Source organism: Cygnus olor, chromosome 1 (genome assembly GCF_009769625.2).
Source record: "Cygnus olor isolate bCygOlo1 chromosome 1, bCygOlo1.pri.v2, whole genome shotgun sequence".
Lineage (NCBI taxonomy): Eukaryota > Metazoa > Chordata > Aves > Anseriformes > Anatidae > Cygnus > Cygnus olor.
In genome coordinates this window covers 139,948,149-139,962,419 of record NC_049169.1, presented here as the reverse complement: position 1 = coordinate 139,962,419, position 14,271 = coordinate 139,948,149, and the positions used below count along the sequence as shown (strand labels likewise).

At 35.7% G+C, this 14,271-nt stretch overlaps 1 protein-coding gene across 1 annotated transcript in view; it reads right to left on the bottom strand.

Moving 5' to 3' along the window:
* TMEM131 (transmembrane protein 131) overlaps window positions 1-14,271 on the bottom strand; it is a 96,809-nt gene that overhangs the window by 40,784 nt on the left and 41,754 nt on the right. Inside the window, exons 5-11 of the mRNA XM_040546445.1 lie at window positions 9,825-9,948; window positions 8,823-8,939; window positions 7,873-7,995; window positions 6,642-6,722; window positions 3,702-3,852; window positions 3,563-3,619; window positions 2,528-2,589 (exon numbers count right to left, since the gene is read on the bottom strand). Coding sequence (XP_040402379.1) covers window positions 2,528-2,589; window positions 3,563-3,619; window positions 3,702-3,852; window positions 6,642-6,722; window positions 7,873-7,995; window positions 8,823-8,939; window positions 9,825-9,948 — 715 coding nt within the window. The remainder of the gene's footprint in view (window positions 1-2,527; window positions 2,590-3,562; window positions 3,620-3,701; window positions 3,853-6,641; window positions 6,723-7,872; window positions 7,996-8,822; window positions 8,940-9,824; window positions 9,949-14,271) is intronic.

The following is a 14,271-nucleotide window of genomic DNA, read 5'->3' as shown; positions in this document are numbered from 1 at the left end:
AAACTACTTCTCAAAAGTTGGTAAGAGCAAAAAAACTACTCAAGTATTTGAATTGTGATGAAAGCAAGTACTTTCCTATAGAAGCACTTTTATTATCAGACTGATAAAACTCAGCTTCAATATGCAGCTGTCCTCGAGTTCCTGCTTTATGCATGAACATGATCAGCAGCTGGAACTTTAAAATGGGCCTTTGCTCTTAGCAATCAAATTGGCTTAAACTGCCTCAAAAAACATAAAACTTTTGTTCTAGAGAAGGGAAAAATTCACATGATCAACCATCTAGATTTATTAGACTTTTGACAGCATGGCTTAATTGTTGCAGTGTGACAGCAGTTCATACATGAAATGAGCATGACACTCCTTATCATAGAAAACTCTAAAAAATGCAAATAAGGAACTTCTTACAAAGAGCTCTAGAACTCAAAAAAGAAAGTCAAGTGACTCACTATTATTTTCCTTAACCAAATTGTTGGAACACAGCATGACTAAGTACTTAAAGACAGAACTACAACTCTGGCAACACTACTAGCAGTGTCTCATACACAGATGACCTGAAGATATCTAGTTCCTCCAGCAGCCAGATTAAATATATGCTAAATATAGCCCTGGCCTTTTCTTCTGACATTAAGATGAAATCTGTGACAGAACTCTCTGCCTCGCTGCTTTTAAACTCTAGCTCTAAAGGGCCAGAAATCCATTTCTTAAGCCTTCCTAGAAATAAACCATTTGCCAGGTTCTTTCCAAAAATTCTTTACTCCTTCTTACATTTTTGAAACTATTTGATTGGCACAGCAGTGAAAGTTCACAGTGCTTTAACTACTAGGACAGTTACACAGTTCACAAACTTCACAAAGTTGTACCTTAATGAGAACAATTGACTTGGATATGCCATATGCAACACCAAAAATACATCATATTTGTACTTAAATGAGGTAACTTTATCATCACAAAATTAAGTTCTAAAGCCCTTCAAGATCTCCAAATTCACTACTTTGATACACTGTAAAAGAGTAATTAATCCAGAAAAAAAATCTGTCATGACCTCTAGAATGGCCTACAGCCATGGTATATGGCCTAAGACTATAGTTTAAAAAAGTGTAAGTTTATTTATTTTTCTCTGGAAAAGTATGATTCAGGTTTTAAGTTATCAGGTATCAGAAGTGATACTGGTGGTTTGAATATGAAGCTATTTGTGTTGCACTCACAAATTATGTTAGCCACTACACAAAAAACATGGCAAATCTATGAACATGGGCATGATAAGAGAGCATACATAGCTGGAAAAGCTGTTTAATGAATTTACCAGCCCTCTGATTGTAAGAATTATATATAGATTTTTTTTAGAGGAAAATAAAGACAAACTTTTCAACTAGAACATATTACCACACTCCATTGGAGGGTGGTTCATAACTTACAAGGCCACAAGGGACCACATAAGATCATCTAAGCCTCACTAACATAACAAAGAGTAGGACTTCCATTAATTAAATTCTCTTTGTACTACACTATGAATTTGTCTTGACTTGAAAATTATCAGTGAATAACTTAGCAAGCATTGCAATTGACTATCACTTCAGTGGAAAGCTATCCTGGTTACTAAACAGGTGTCCTGTTTCTACTGTAAATTTGTCTCACCTTAACGTCTTGTATCCTGTTTTATGTTTCTGTTAGACCTCTACCATTAAAATATCATTCCCTATGGTTATAGCTATAAGCTTCAAAAACACAGTAACGCCCTCCAAGAGCTCAGTAAGAAACCTTTGCCAATCCTTCAGTCATTCTTCTGGCTCCTTTGGTTTCCTTTCAACACTTCAACATCTTTTGAAATGCACCAGGACAAGACATAGCTAACCATACAAATAAATCTGGAGAACAAGGAAGACAGGAGGAAAAGAAAGAAGAATTGAGAAAAATAGTGGACAAAGAAAAGGTACACAGGAAAAAGGCATGAATGAATGAGGGTGGACCACAAGAACACAGCCAAAATTCTGTAATAAAAACAGAAAGCAGAAAATCCCCAAACTGGAATTCTGAAACTGCCTGCACTTTATACGCAGTGCAGTGATCTCACTGGAAAGGGCTCTAGAGTGTCCTCAGGACTTTCTTATTTCAAGCTACAAGGGAGATAGACTTAAGAAAACAAGGGCCATTTCACAGTCTGCTTCTGAAAGCTACTCTTTGCTTATGTTAAAAGATTACGTTGGACCATCACTTTATACACTCTCATGGAGTCTCAGTTAATCTCTCACATGCTGAGCTGAGTTACTACTCACAATCAGAAAAGCTTCAATAGGCTACGATATTGTAGATACAACCTATTAACTGCTATTGAAAGAAGGCTATGAAACAAATTAATTTTACCATGCATACACATTATTTCTGGTCCTACTAGTAAGTTATATTTTAAGTCACATATCACCTAGCTTCTAATTCTGAACACCGTATCATGAAACTGGAAATGATCAATTTTTAGGAGAGGAAGTAAATCCAAGTAGAAAGTTTCAAATTGAAAGGAAATAAAACTTACTGTAATTGGCACATCTTTTGTTCCTGAATTTAATAAATGCAGATTTAAAATTTTTGGCAGATCTGTTAAAGAACAAAAAACATACCTGGCTATTAGGCTATATTAACATGAAAATCTTATACAAAGTCATCTGCACTAACTAGTTCCTCATAAATCCACTGTTGTTCAGTGTTTAAAAGTGAGATTAACGTGATAGTACAGCCAGTCAAAATTGCTAGGACCAAGAACCTGACACTTAAAAACTGTATTTCTGTATAGTAGCAAGTATTACATGCTTCAGCTAACCATTCTTATTTCTACCACGTTAAGAAATGAGCTGGCTAAAAATGCTAAAATGAATTTTGCCAGATGCACCCATGTTCAACAGAGACTAATCTTATTTAATCTTTACATCTTAACTAAGCTGCATGGAAAAGTACTTCAGAGGCTACCTTGCAGTGGTTTCTTGTGTTTTTTGGTTTTGTTTTTTTTTTAATGATATAAGTGGAATATTTTTCATCAGTAGTAGCAAGCCCTTTTACAGCTTCAAAAGATAGCTTTGGTTTTTACTATTTTCCGTCATACACATACAATTTTCCTGATTCCGCTAAACAATATTAACTTAAGATGTAAAACACATTTTCACCAAAAAAGATCAAATCATAAACAAGTTTAGTCGAGTTCATACACCTTCAGTGTTCCCTGTGTCTGAATGTTAAAACTTATGCAGATATAAAGCAATCTTTCAAGAAAAAAAGTTCACAAAGTAAACTGACAGCAGTTTTCAGACAACACCTTGTGTAACTGTGTAAGACTAATGTCATTATTAGACTTATAACTGGATGTGCAGACTACTGTTTGCTTGTACTCATCTCAAGTGCACTCAAAGGTGAATACATTTGTGCACAGTTGAAACATATCCTATTTTTGAAACTGTCTCTTAAAGAAAAAACAATATCACACCACAATGAATCCTGAATAGTACAAAGATAACCCATCTTTTTTTTTCCCCCTCCCTCTTTACAAATACTTTGAAGTCATGAAGTATAGTTTTACCTTGTGTTCGTAGTGTACCAAAATCTAGCATTTCTGTTGATGAATAGATTCCTGGTGCTTTAAGAAAAAAGAAGTTAACTTAAAAATTGTATTACAAGTTAATTAAGCTGAATAACTTCAAAAATGCTTTGCTACAAACCTGTTGTAACCTCTACCTCAACAGGGAGAATAATAAATTCTGTGTTGTCTGATGCATTTGTTTTTATTCTAATGAATGCTGTATGATTATCTGCTTCTCTTGATGAAAAGCTGGCTCTCATCACTCCTTTTGTTTCATAGGGAGGTATTTCCTAATAAAATATTCAAAGCACATCTGTGAGAGTGTAGTAATTACAAAAAGAGCTACCACACCAAAAAACTACAACTTAAGTATAATTGTATTAAGAGAAAAAGCTGCAATAGCAGCAAGAGATAGGCCATGTGTCTTTAAAGTAACCATTACATTTAGTTATGAGAGTTTTTTCATTTAACATGACCACTGATTAAAAATAGTTAATAAACAAGAGGACTTTCATGCCCCATTGGTTTAAGTTCTACTTATTAAAACTCTGGCAAAAGGACAGTAGATTAACTAAATTGACAGAACCTATCAATAAGAAAAATCTAGTGATAATGTTTTTGAGAACAGTAACATCAAACATTGCTTTTACACACTTTTTTTTTCCAAAGCAGACACAAGGCATACACGGTTTCATACATACGTAGAAACACATGTCAAAACCATCTAGCTAAACCCAAAATAGTGTAGAATTGCAAGCAGCCAGAACTTTGTGGAGTTGAAATACTAATATTGCATGCTGTTCCCCATCGCATTATGGAAGGGTTAGAAAGCTCAATTTTTATTTATTTATTTATTTGTTTTTACCAATAGAAGATGAAAACCTTGATTTCAAATTTGGAGCTCCCTCCACTTCAAATGCAAATAAATATAGTAGAAAATACGAATTTTTGATGAGTAGCCTTTGCACCAACTGATCTTTCTTCAGCTGACAGCTTTTTTCTTTCATGTTTTTGATAAAGGAAACTGGACAGAACATGATTCACATGGGTACTGATTGTCTCACATCTCTTCTGTGCTTTCTGTAGTACAAACTCATTATCAATCCATTGAGGAGGTCAAGCCATATTTTGCATGGCATAATGACTGTAGATGTATTCTTTGGAGGTGTCAAAGATCAAAGTAAGTATATCGAACTACTACTATTTGATGAGTCCCTAAACTAAAAATTATACAGGCCAGTCTAGCTCTCAAGTTGTTTTCACACTTATTCAGAGACTTAACATAATACAGCAGTTTATTAACGCTTCCAAGGGTGTGATTTGACTCTTCCACATGCGTAACCAGCGATCCAAGGTTTGTCAGATCCCTGAATTACCTTTAAACAGTTATCGCAAAAACACCCCTGCATATGTGGACTGCTTCGTCCAGTCATTGAAGCATTCAGCATCAATACAATTTGAGACGATGCACATCCGTATATCAAACTATCATCATCGTATTTCAAATCATTTTTTCTACTTTGTGGCTTTTTCTTACTGCAATGCAGCTCTTGACATAAGCAATACAAACTTTTGTGAAACACCAATTGTTGATATGACAGCAAGGGAATTAATGCCGAATAGTATTAATCCGTCTTTCTATGCAATACACTGGTAGCTTCCACATGCATGCCAACATTGCTTTAACTGGCAACCTGACCAGACACTTGCTCAAGAAACAGAAGTAGAAATAAATCAGACATTTTAAAGTCTTCCGTGCTTTCGCTAGTGGTTCTAACCACCAAACTGATATGTTTGTTACCTACTTAATGACTACGGAATTCAACATTCCCCTCATCACTTGTCAGTGATCTTTACAAGCAATGCCATTTGACTAAAACTTTGTCAAAATATTAGGATCTTCATTTTTTTAAAATCCAATTTTAATGTTTACTTTAACTCCCAGCATTTGTTTGACCCTTCCACTAATTTTTAAAATGCTTGCAATCTGTATTCCTACTCACTTGTTTGTATTTTTTGCATTTAAAACTAAGATGCTGCCATTATCATAGACATTCTCCAGAAAAGTCAGGAATTAATTTTTGTGATCTTCCTTCTTGCCTTACTTGTAAATATCCTGGCTTTACTCATTATAACAGATATAACAGTCAGTAACTATAATGATACACTTGAGGAAGAGACAAGTTTTGGAGACCAGTGACTCCCAGACAAAAAACAGATGTCAAAAAAAAAAGAGTAACTTTAATCACAGAGGAATATAGGTTTCATCTCCAGTTGGATGTTGCCAAGTTTCTGATATACAGCACGAAGCCAAACTTCACCTTCAGGATGCTTCCAAAATTTATTTGACTTGAAGATATCAGTATGTGCTACTTCAAAACTACATTAAGCAAAGAACGCAACAAAATAGTTTTAACAGGCCAGACCAAGTGTCCATCCAACCCATTATTCCGTCTCCAGCAGCAGATATGTAGAATAGAGTAACTGCATGGCATGCATAGAAGAACATCCTCCAGAACAGAATGTCTGGCCACTTTTGATTCATGATTCAGGGATTTATTGTTGCTGGACACACTTCGTTTTATTTAATAGTCCTCAATAGATTCTTCTTCCTTAAGTTCATCCAGCTGATTTTTCAACCCATGTAAATATTCCTAGTGATTTACTGGAAGGACTTCCTCAGTTTAAAAAAAACACGTTCTTTCCATATTTTGCATTTTTCCTGTGGGCTAGATCCAGCTCACAAGCCATAGGAAGGACTACATTGCCCCGTATGTTCAAGTGGGTGTAATTAATCCTCTCATTTGAAAAAAGAACAATTTAATGCAGATGGCTTCGTGTAATTCTTCCTTCAATTATTCTTCTAATTTGTGTATTACATACTATTCTTGTAATTCTTCCTCCAATTCCTATTACTGTACAATTAATAGACTCTGCTATTGTTTCAGTTTTCATGGGCTACTTTTAATGATTACGTGACAAGAAACAAAGTTGGTAAAAACAAACAAATCCTAACAGTATATCAAAATAAAACCTCCTCAAACAGCTATAATAAATGCTGCAAGACATTATTACTCACCCATAGTTTCCTTGTACCTCCTTGTTGACCTGTTGGAAGCTCTAAATGGAGATCACCTCCACTGGAATACATTTCTACCACCTAGAGTGGACAACAGGGAAATATTAACACTCAACGTTAAAGGGAGCCTGTTTTAGCGATCAGATAATTATAATGTGCAATGTTTGGCATTAGCAACTATTTGACCATTGCAGTTTCTCATAAATTCACTTTCAATGATGATAAAGCTACTGCTACACTTTATCTGTTGTCTGTAGCATTTTGCACTCTGTAGATCATTTACTGAACAGAAGCACAACTTCATCAGCAGATTATTCATTTACTTGTTCGGTTAGGTTCAGACATCACTTCAGACATTTAACCTGCTTAATATAAGAACACTTGCCATTGCTACATTGTAAAGACACCTTGTGCTATAAGAAATTATAATCATAGAACGGCTTGGGTTGGAAGGAACATTAAAGATCATCTAATTCCAATCCCCTGATATAGGCAGGGATGCCACCCACTAAATCAGGTTGCTCAAAACCCCATCCAACCTGGCCTTGAGCACTTCCAGGGCTGGGGCATCCAAAGCTTCTCTGGGCAACCTGTGCCAGTACCTCACCATACTGAGTGAAAAATTTCCTCCTAACATCTGATCTAAATCTCCCGTCTTTTAGTTTATAATAGTACTATATTGTACTTTTCAGCAAAGTCTAGAGAGAAATTCATTTTATTGTATTTGTGTCACTGGTGAACCTTTCTGGCAGTATTTATCAGATCAAGAGAACATTCTTCTTTCGTTGATTAATGATAAAGCTCATCACTAATAAAATACTGATAAAACATGGATGACCACAACAACAACCTCCTCATAACAATGCAAAACGAGCAAAAGGGAGTTAAGAGATACGCCTGGATTGAAAACAAAATCTATTTTACTTTGTTTCATTTTTCTTCTCAATTACCAGTGAAGTTTAATTCTTTGTCTTGAAGTAATTACGACCATTTTTAAGATGGGAATTTTATAGTAAAAACTCAATCCATCAAAATAAGGAGATCCATGAACATAACCTATAATTTCTAGAACTGATTTGCATTTAAACAGAGAAACATTTATATAACCTATAAAATTTCAAATATCCTCAAGTAGCTTTACAGTTCAAAGAATTTTAAGAAATACCAAAATAAACAAAATTTCAGTCTAATATTGTGAGTATAAATGAGCATTTCATGCTCTTAGGCTCACCTGCAAAGGCTCACTGTGAGGGTTATGTATATTTATTATAGGAGAAAAACTGCTATTTACAGGAACTCGTGCCCCAATAAAGGGGCGCAAACGATAGGGGTTCGGTACTCCAATGCCAAACACCTGGTTCAGAAAAAGAAAAAACAAGCTTAAGTAGCTGTATGCAATTGTCGTAGAGCCTAATATAAATGCCAACTTTAGTAATCTACCGAGTACTCTTTTAAATGAATTTAACATACTTCTAACTGAACACTTAAAATCAGCATCATGCTAATGCACTGAAATAAAGCTGATTTCATTTACAGCAAACAAGTATTTCTCATAGCTACTACTTACTTACACTGACATATTTAGAACACAGGAAGTCAAAATACCACCTTTTTTCTGATACTCTGAAATAGCAACTAAAGGTTAAAAAGATGTGAAATATCCTTTAATGATATCACTGTGGAACAAACTACCCATATGGGAAGGGTTTTTCCTGTTGTTTTCTAAATTTTGCCATGTAAGACTTATTATCTTTCAACAGTAGGATTTCTCTCACTTTTCAGACTCTTTCATCTGCATGGTTTATCTTTTTGAATTTCAAGTGAATAGATTTCTTTTTTGCCAGCTAAATGAATAAAATTGTCTTGTCATTATATCAGATGAACACAGAATAAAAGAATGAGCTAGATCACTACAATTAACTGCTCAAGTAACAAAAAAAGCTGTTGGAAGGATTTAAAATCCTATATAATTCCAGCAATCTGGCTTAACAGTACTGCCCTACAGATATTTGCTGTGGTATTGCATTACAACAAGCAGCTGGGAAGGAAACTTCTTCAACTAGGCTGAAAAATATTGTTGAGCAAATATCCTTGGGTGGTTAAATACACAGTAATAGATACAGTTGTGGCTGATTCACACTTTACAACTTTTTCTGAAAGAATGTTCTCCACTTCTCTTACCTGATAAGTAAATACCCCATGGTTAGAAGTGTTAATAAATAAAGTGTTCTCTACATTTCCCACTACTCTTGCGAGGAAAACTACATCGAAGGATGTATTGCCTCCTGGAAGAATTTTCTGGAAAAAAAAAATTAAAAAGAACAAAACTGTTTATTGAGGTCATTGCACCTTGCAGATGAACAAAAAATTTTGTGCTACAGAAGATTCCTATGTGTTCTTTATTGAACACTTAAGTTAGAAAGCCTGTTACAGATTAGGAGAAAAAGCATAGAAGCATGTAATAAAATAATCAAAATAACAGTATTTTACAACTAATGTCTAGTGCAAAATTATATTTAACCGTATTTTTAAGCTGAATTGTAAATTCAGAATTCAATGTTGCACAGAAATATTTTGGACTGAGTTTAGAGAACATTGGAGAAAGGCAATTACAACTGAACTTTATGGAACCTGCTAAACCACAGGCCCTACATACAAAACTGAAACTAGATGACTATGTCTGACATTAACATGGTTAAGAGTTAACCCTACTGATACCAAGCTTTTCAACTTGCAAGTTCCTGTGACATGACTGTAGTAGTTACACCTGCATTAGAGTGACTGCTTCAGGCTAATACCACTTCACTGGACCTACAATTTTCACTAATATTTTAAGAACAGCATGTTCCTCTACATGTTCTGAGGTACAGTACACTTAATCGTCACTTCAGCAACAAGGGATGTCTGCAGTTAAACTGTCCGTGACAGCATATACTTCCACCTCTGACAGAACTCCGATGAAATATTTTATTTCTTCTCTTCTAGTAGGATTTGCACATTTCCATGCTCTGTTCAAATTTGCTTGGTAACCGTTTTTGAGATCAAAAACCAATGCATCTTAAACACTTTAAGGTATGCAATTATTGCAACAAGTAGCTCTGTTGAAGAAGCAGCAGTGCAAGCAGGAATCAAGTTTACTTTCAGGAAAAATAAAAAAGTCTTGGAAAAAGCAGAATAGCTTACCCTATTTTGAAAAAACGACGCATGAAAATGCGATGTTGTAGCAGATATTGATACTAATGTAATTGTTTCTTCTGAGCTAGGGTTATGTAGGTAAACTTTTTCCATTTTTGGCATTCCAACTGGCCTGTCAAAAAACAAAACATTTTAAAGAGTTAGAATTCTGGAAAACAGAACACTGGGCTTTGCCCCCTTTAGCCAGATAGGTACAAAGCAATCATGAACACCGACAATAAGACTTTGCGTTAAATGCTGTGGGTTTTTTTTTTCTTTAAGACTAAATGTACATATTATTTAAGGAAAAAAAGAACGACAATATTTTTTCTGTTCTCTTATTGAATACAATGTTAAGTAAACCTTCACAAAAAGTATCATCCTGTAACTTGGTACCTATCCAAAAAGAAATGCTATTTTTCAGGTTTCTATTTCACAATCAGAAGAAGCAAAAATTTCTATTGCTGTGCTAGAACCTTTAAATAATCCTCTTCAAGCATTCCTTCAGTGACATCAGTATAGAAGGACTTGAGCATTTTATCTGCTTTGTAACTGAAAGACTCTCATAAGCCAGCAATTTCACAGCTAATTCATTGTTTAAAGAAAGCAATCATGCCTTAAACAAGTACTTTCTGATTCTACTGACAAAAAAATGAATGAAATGAAATAGTCCAACTCCTCCAATACTGAAGAAAGCTTTCAGTGTCTCCTGAGGATCAGCTGTCTATTCCCAATTCTCACTGCAATTTCTCATGCTCTCCAGCTGAAGACAAGTTCCCAGCACCTTGTTGCAACTCTCTTGCTTGCCATAGTGCAGTTTCTGGACATTTCTCTTCCCCTTGGAGAGCTTACTGAGCATGCTCAGAAGGGGAACCCATCCTCTTCCTCTATGACATTGCACTTGACTGTCTTCATAAGAGGAGCTTAACAGCCAACACCAAAACCAAAGCAGAATAGTCCCAGCCAACTACAACAGCAGGAATTGACAGAATATGAGTTAGATTTTGAGCACTGTATTACTTAAAAGCAACCTACATGATGAGCATATATAACCTGGGCTCTCAGCAGAGAACCAACTATGTACAGAAAACCTAGGATTGGAGTTGATTTAAGTACCATTTCTTAATGATGTGTACCTAACGTGTGAAACAGCACAAAGCCAAGAGAATCGCGTTGAATGAACTGCTAACACTGAAGTGCTAGCCTGTTCCTGTCAGAAAGGGAGTGGGAAAGTAAAACCCATTATCCCTGGAAGCATTCCAAATGCTAACAAACTCTTAAGGACTGATCACTTTTCCTATACTGAGGAGAGGTGAATGTAAGTCAGTATATTTGAGAGGCTAAAACCCACAAAACTAACTGGTAAGGAAGCAGTCACTTGACAGACACCACAGTTCACTGAACTTCAGATTCCAAACTAAAACACCACATTATAGGCAAAAGGCAAAAGTCACTTAAGAAGGAATTCCATTGCTAGGACTACCTTTTATTTTACTATTTTGTTGACCATTCTGATTTCGTAACAAGTCTAATATTTTGTTTTCCTCAAATGTTGCTTTCCTTGTGTACTTTAAGCTTGATGTTAGCCAAACCTACAGAAATATGAAAAACTTTGCCTGTTTTTTCTTCTTATCAGGCATGGTAAAATTGAGGTAAAGCAATGTGCACCAGACACCTTTCATGAACCTACATCCAAGGCAAAAACCAGCTAAGGGATGCTCTCCAGGCTGTGGATTACCGAGCCAGAACCACCTGCACAAGTACAGTGTTACCTGGTGCCTAATTTTTGCAGAATTCCTGGAGCAGTCACAGCTAGCACATTTCATTGCAAGAAGCTGGTATAGATACACACCGTCAGGCAAACATGAATTGTCAATGCATGCAAGATTTTGCTCCTGATCTTTTGTCTCTGCAAAATGCTAGGTCCACCTACACTGATAAAAAGCAGATACATCAACCTGGATGAGAAGATGGTAATCAACAATGGTGGTGAGGTGCCTGTTCAAATGGGTAAATAAAATAAGCCTGTGTTGATGTTTTTTACTGCTGCACCTCAACTCTTTCCAATATCTTAGTATCTGCAGTACACTGTAAGCACATCTTTGTGATGGAATTAATTTCTACTCTAAGGATCAAGAGGCAGATTGTTTTGACTAAAGGAAACCAGCTCCAGCAAGAAGTTGGGGAGACAAGTCCTTGAGCTATTGTCTCAATCTTAACTTGGAAAAATATCTAACTATTCACTATAAAGCAAACATGGATTGAGAAACTGTCCTTTTAAAAGAATAACTACCATTTTTTCTTATTGCATATAGTTTAGACACTTCTGTAAAAAAGATGGCCTAACTTACAAAAAGTGATACCAATCCATTTGTAAAAAGCAAGTGAAGGAAATTCAGCAGATGCATTCTTCTTCTTCCGTCTCCTATTTTTTTCAGTGAGACTAGAAAGAAAAATGAAGTCAACCAAGAGCTTCCCACTCAAAATTAGGAAATGCTTGGAGTTACCCCTGGAGACTGAAAGCGAATGCCTTCTGTACCCTGCTGTTAAGAAGATGCTAGCTCCTCACATGAAGGAAGCCTGTGTGGTGTTCAAGAGTGGGGAATTAGCGAATCGAGCACTCTTCCTGTTTGACACAGGACTATACACATCGCTGGTTGAGCGACTCATGCATGCTACTTCACTAACTGAAGTCAGAGTAACTGAAGCACAGGAGTTTGAGAATGCAAATACGTCTCATTAAATGAGAAAATCAAAAGAAAACAGAAGGGATCTATATACTAGCCTATAGACCAATTGTTTATCAGCTACCAGATTATACCGTCTTTTAACAAATAAAGTTTTTCTATTACACTTGACAAAAAAAATTGCACCCATGTAACATACAAAACAGCAAATGCCTCATTTTATATGAGGAATCAAACTCTGATCCCATTAGATGCATCATGATTTTTCCAAACAGTTAGCAAAACCCTGTGTTCAAAACACCACTAGTTGAGTCCTAACCAGTAATGTCACCAGCTGTGATTTGAATGAAGTTAGTAGTGTAATAAGCTGTTTGATTTGGCAGCATTTCTACATGCAAACAAAAACAGAGGTAGATCTGGACTAAATGGCAATTTAGTGTCAGTTTCTTACATTTAACCGACTCCAACAGAAATGGAAATTTCATTTTGCAACATTAAAAAAAAAATCTAACAATCTCAACCTTGAAGAATATCAAATGTGCTCTATAAATGCTTGGCTGCACATCGTAGGTACCTTATAAGCCCTTTCACCATTTATAAATGTACCTGTTTGAAATAAAAGATTCTTACAACATCTAATTGATTTGGATAAACACTTCAGTTGATAAAATTGTCTGCTATTTACTGTCAAGAGATCAAAGTTCTTGAAGAAGAGATCAATTTACTAATTTCCCGTGCTCTTTTTTAAATTTAAGTCATACAATTACAGTCTCAAATATTTGAGCACAGCCTTGAAAGGAATTGTTTGGCAATCTCGAGCCTTCAAAGATAGAACATCCTTCCAAATACTACAGCTCATAGAAGTGAAAATGCTACTAGAGCCCCCTAAGCAAAATATTTTAAAGGAAACGCAAAACAAGATTGTTGATAAACAGAAAACTGAAAGACAGCTTTTCAGAATACTGCCCTACAACCAAGAAAACTTTGTTTGTAAAATGGGACCTTGCTCAAAGTGAGCAATGCAAGAATGCCTATCCACCACAGAAGCACACTAAAAGCATCTTTTCACATATTACCATTCATTACTCTGAAAAGCAGAGGTAACAAGACAACTTCAGCTTTAAAATAATTTAACATTTAAAACCTTTGATGGTAAGCATTTCTAGCTTATATTGTCAGTATCCTAAACTTCCCAATACCCAAATACTCCATTACCAGTAGTTCTGCCAAAAGTTAATCGCGAAGAACTTACTAACTTTACTTTTGATATTGTCAGAGTTGAATTAACCCAGATGAAAGCAATGTATCCAGATTTATCAAGATTCAAGTTTCATCACAAAGCAGGTGCAAAAACAGAGTATAAGCTACCTGGCATCAGTAGTGTTCATCTAGATGGGCCACCTGCGAGAGCTCCCATATGAAGATGCGTGCCAAACAGAGAAAGTCATATAGGTAATGACTGTCCTGCCAAAACAACCCCTGAGCAACCAGCTCCCAGAGTTACGGAAGACAACCCAGTGGTTACTCTTTTCACAATAAAAAACAGAAGGTTTTTGTGTTAAAAAAAATCAAAATAAAAATCAAGAATTCCGCTTAGTCTAAGCAGTTCCCTGGAGCACTGATCTGAAAGAACTTGCCTCAGTCCCACCCCATTCCCAGAGGCCTAATGTATAACAAGAACATTTGGGATCTTCTGAAATGAACTAAAGATTTGCTTATCATAACACAGAGCACGCATTTCCTTTGATAAATTTGTGATTACCTGGACT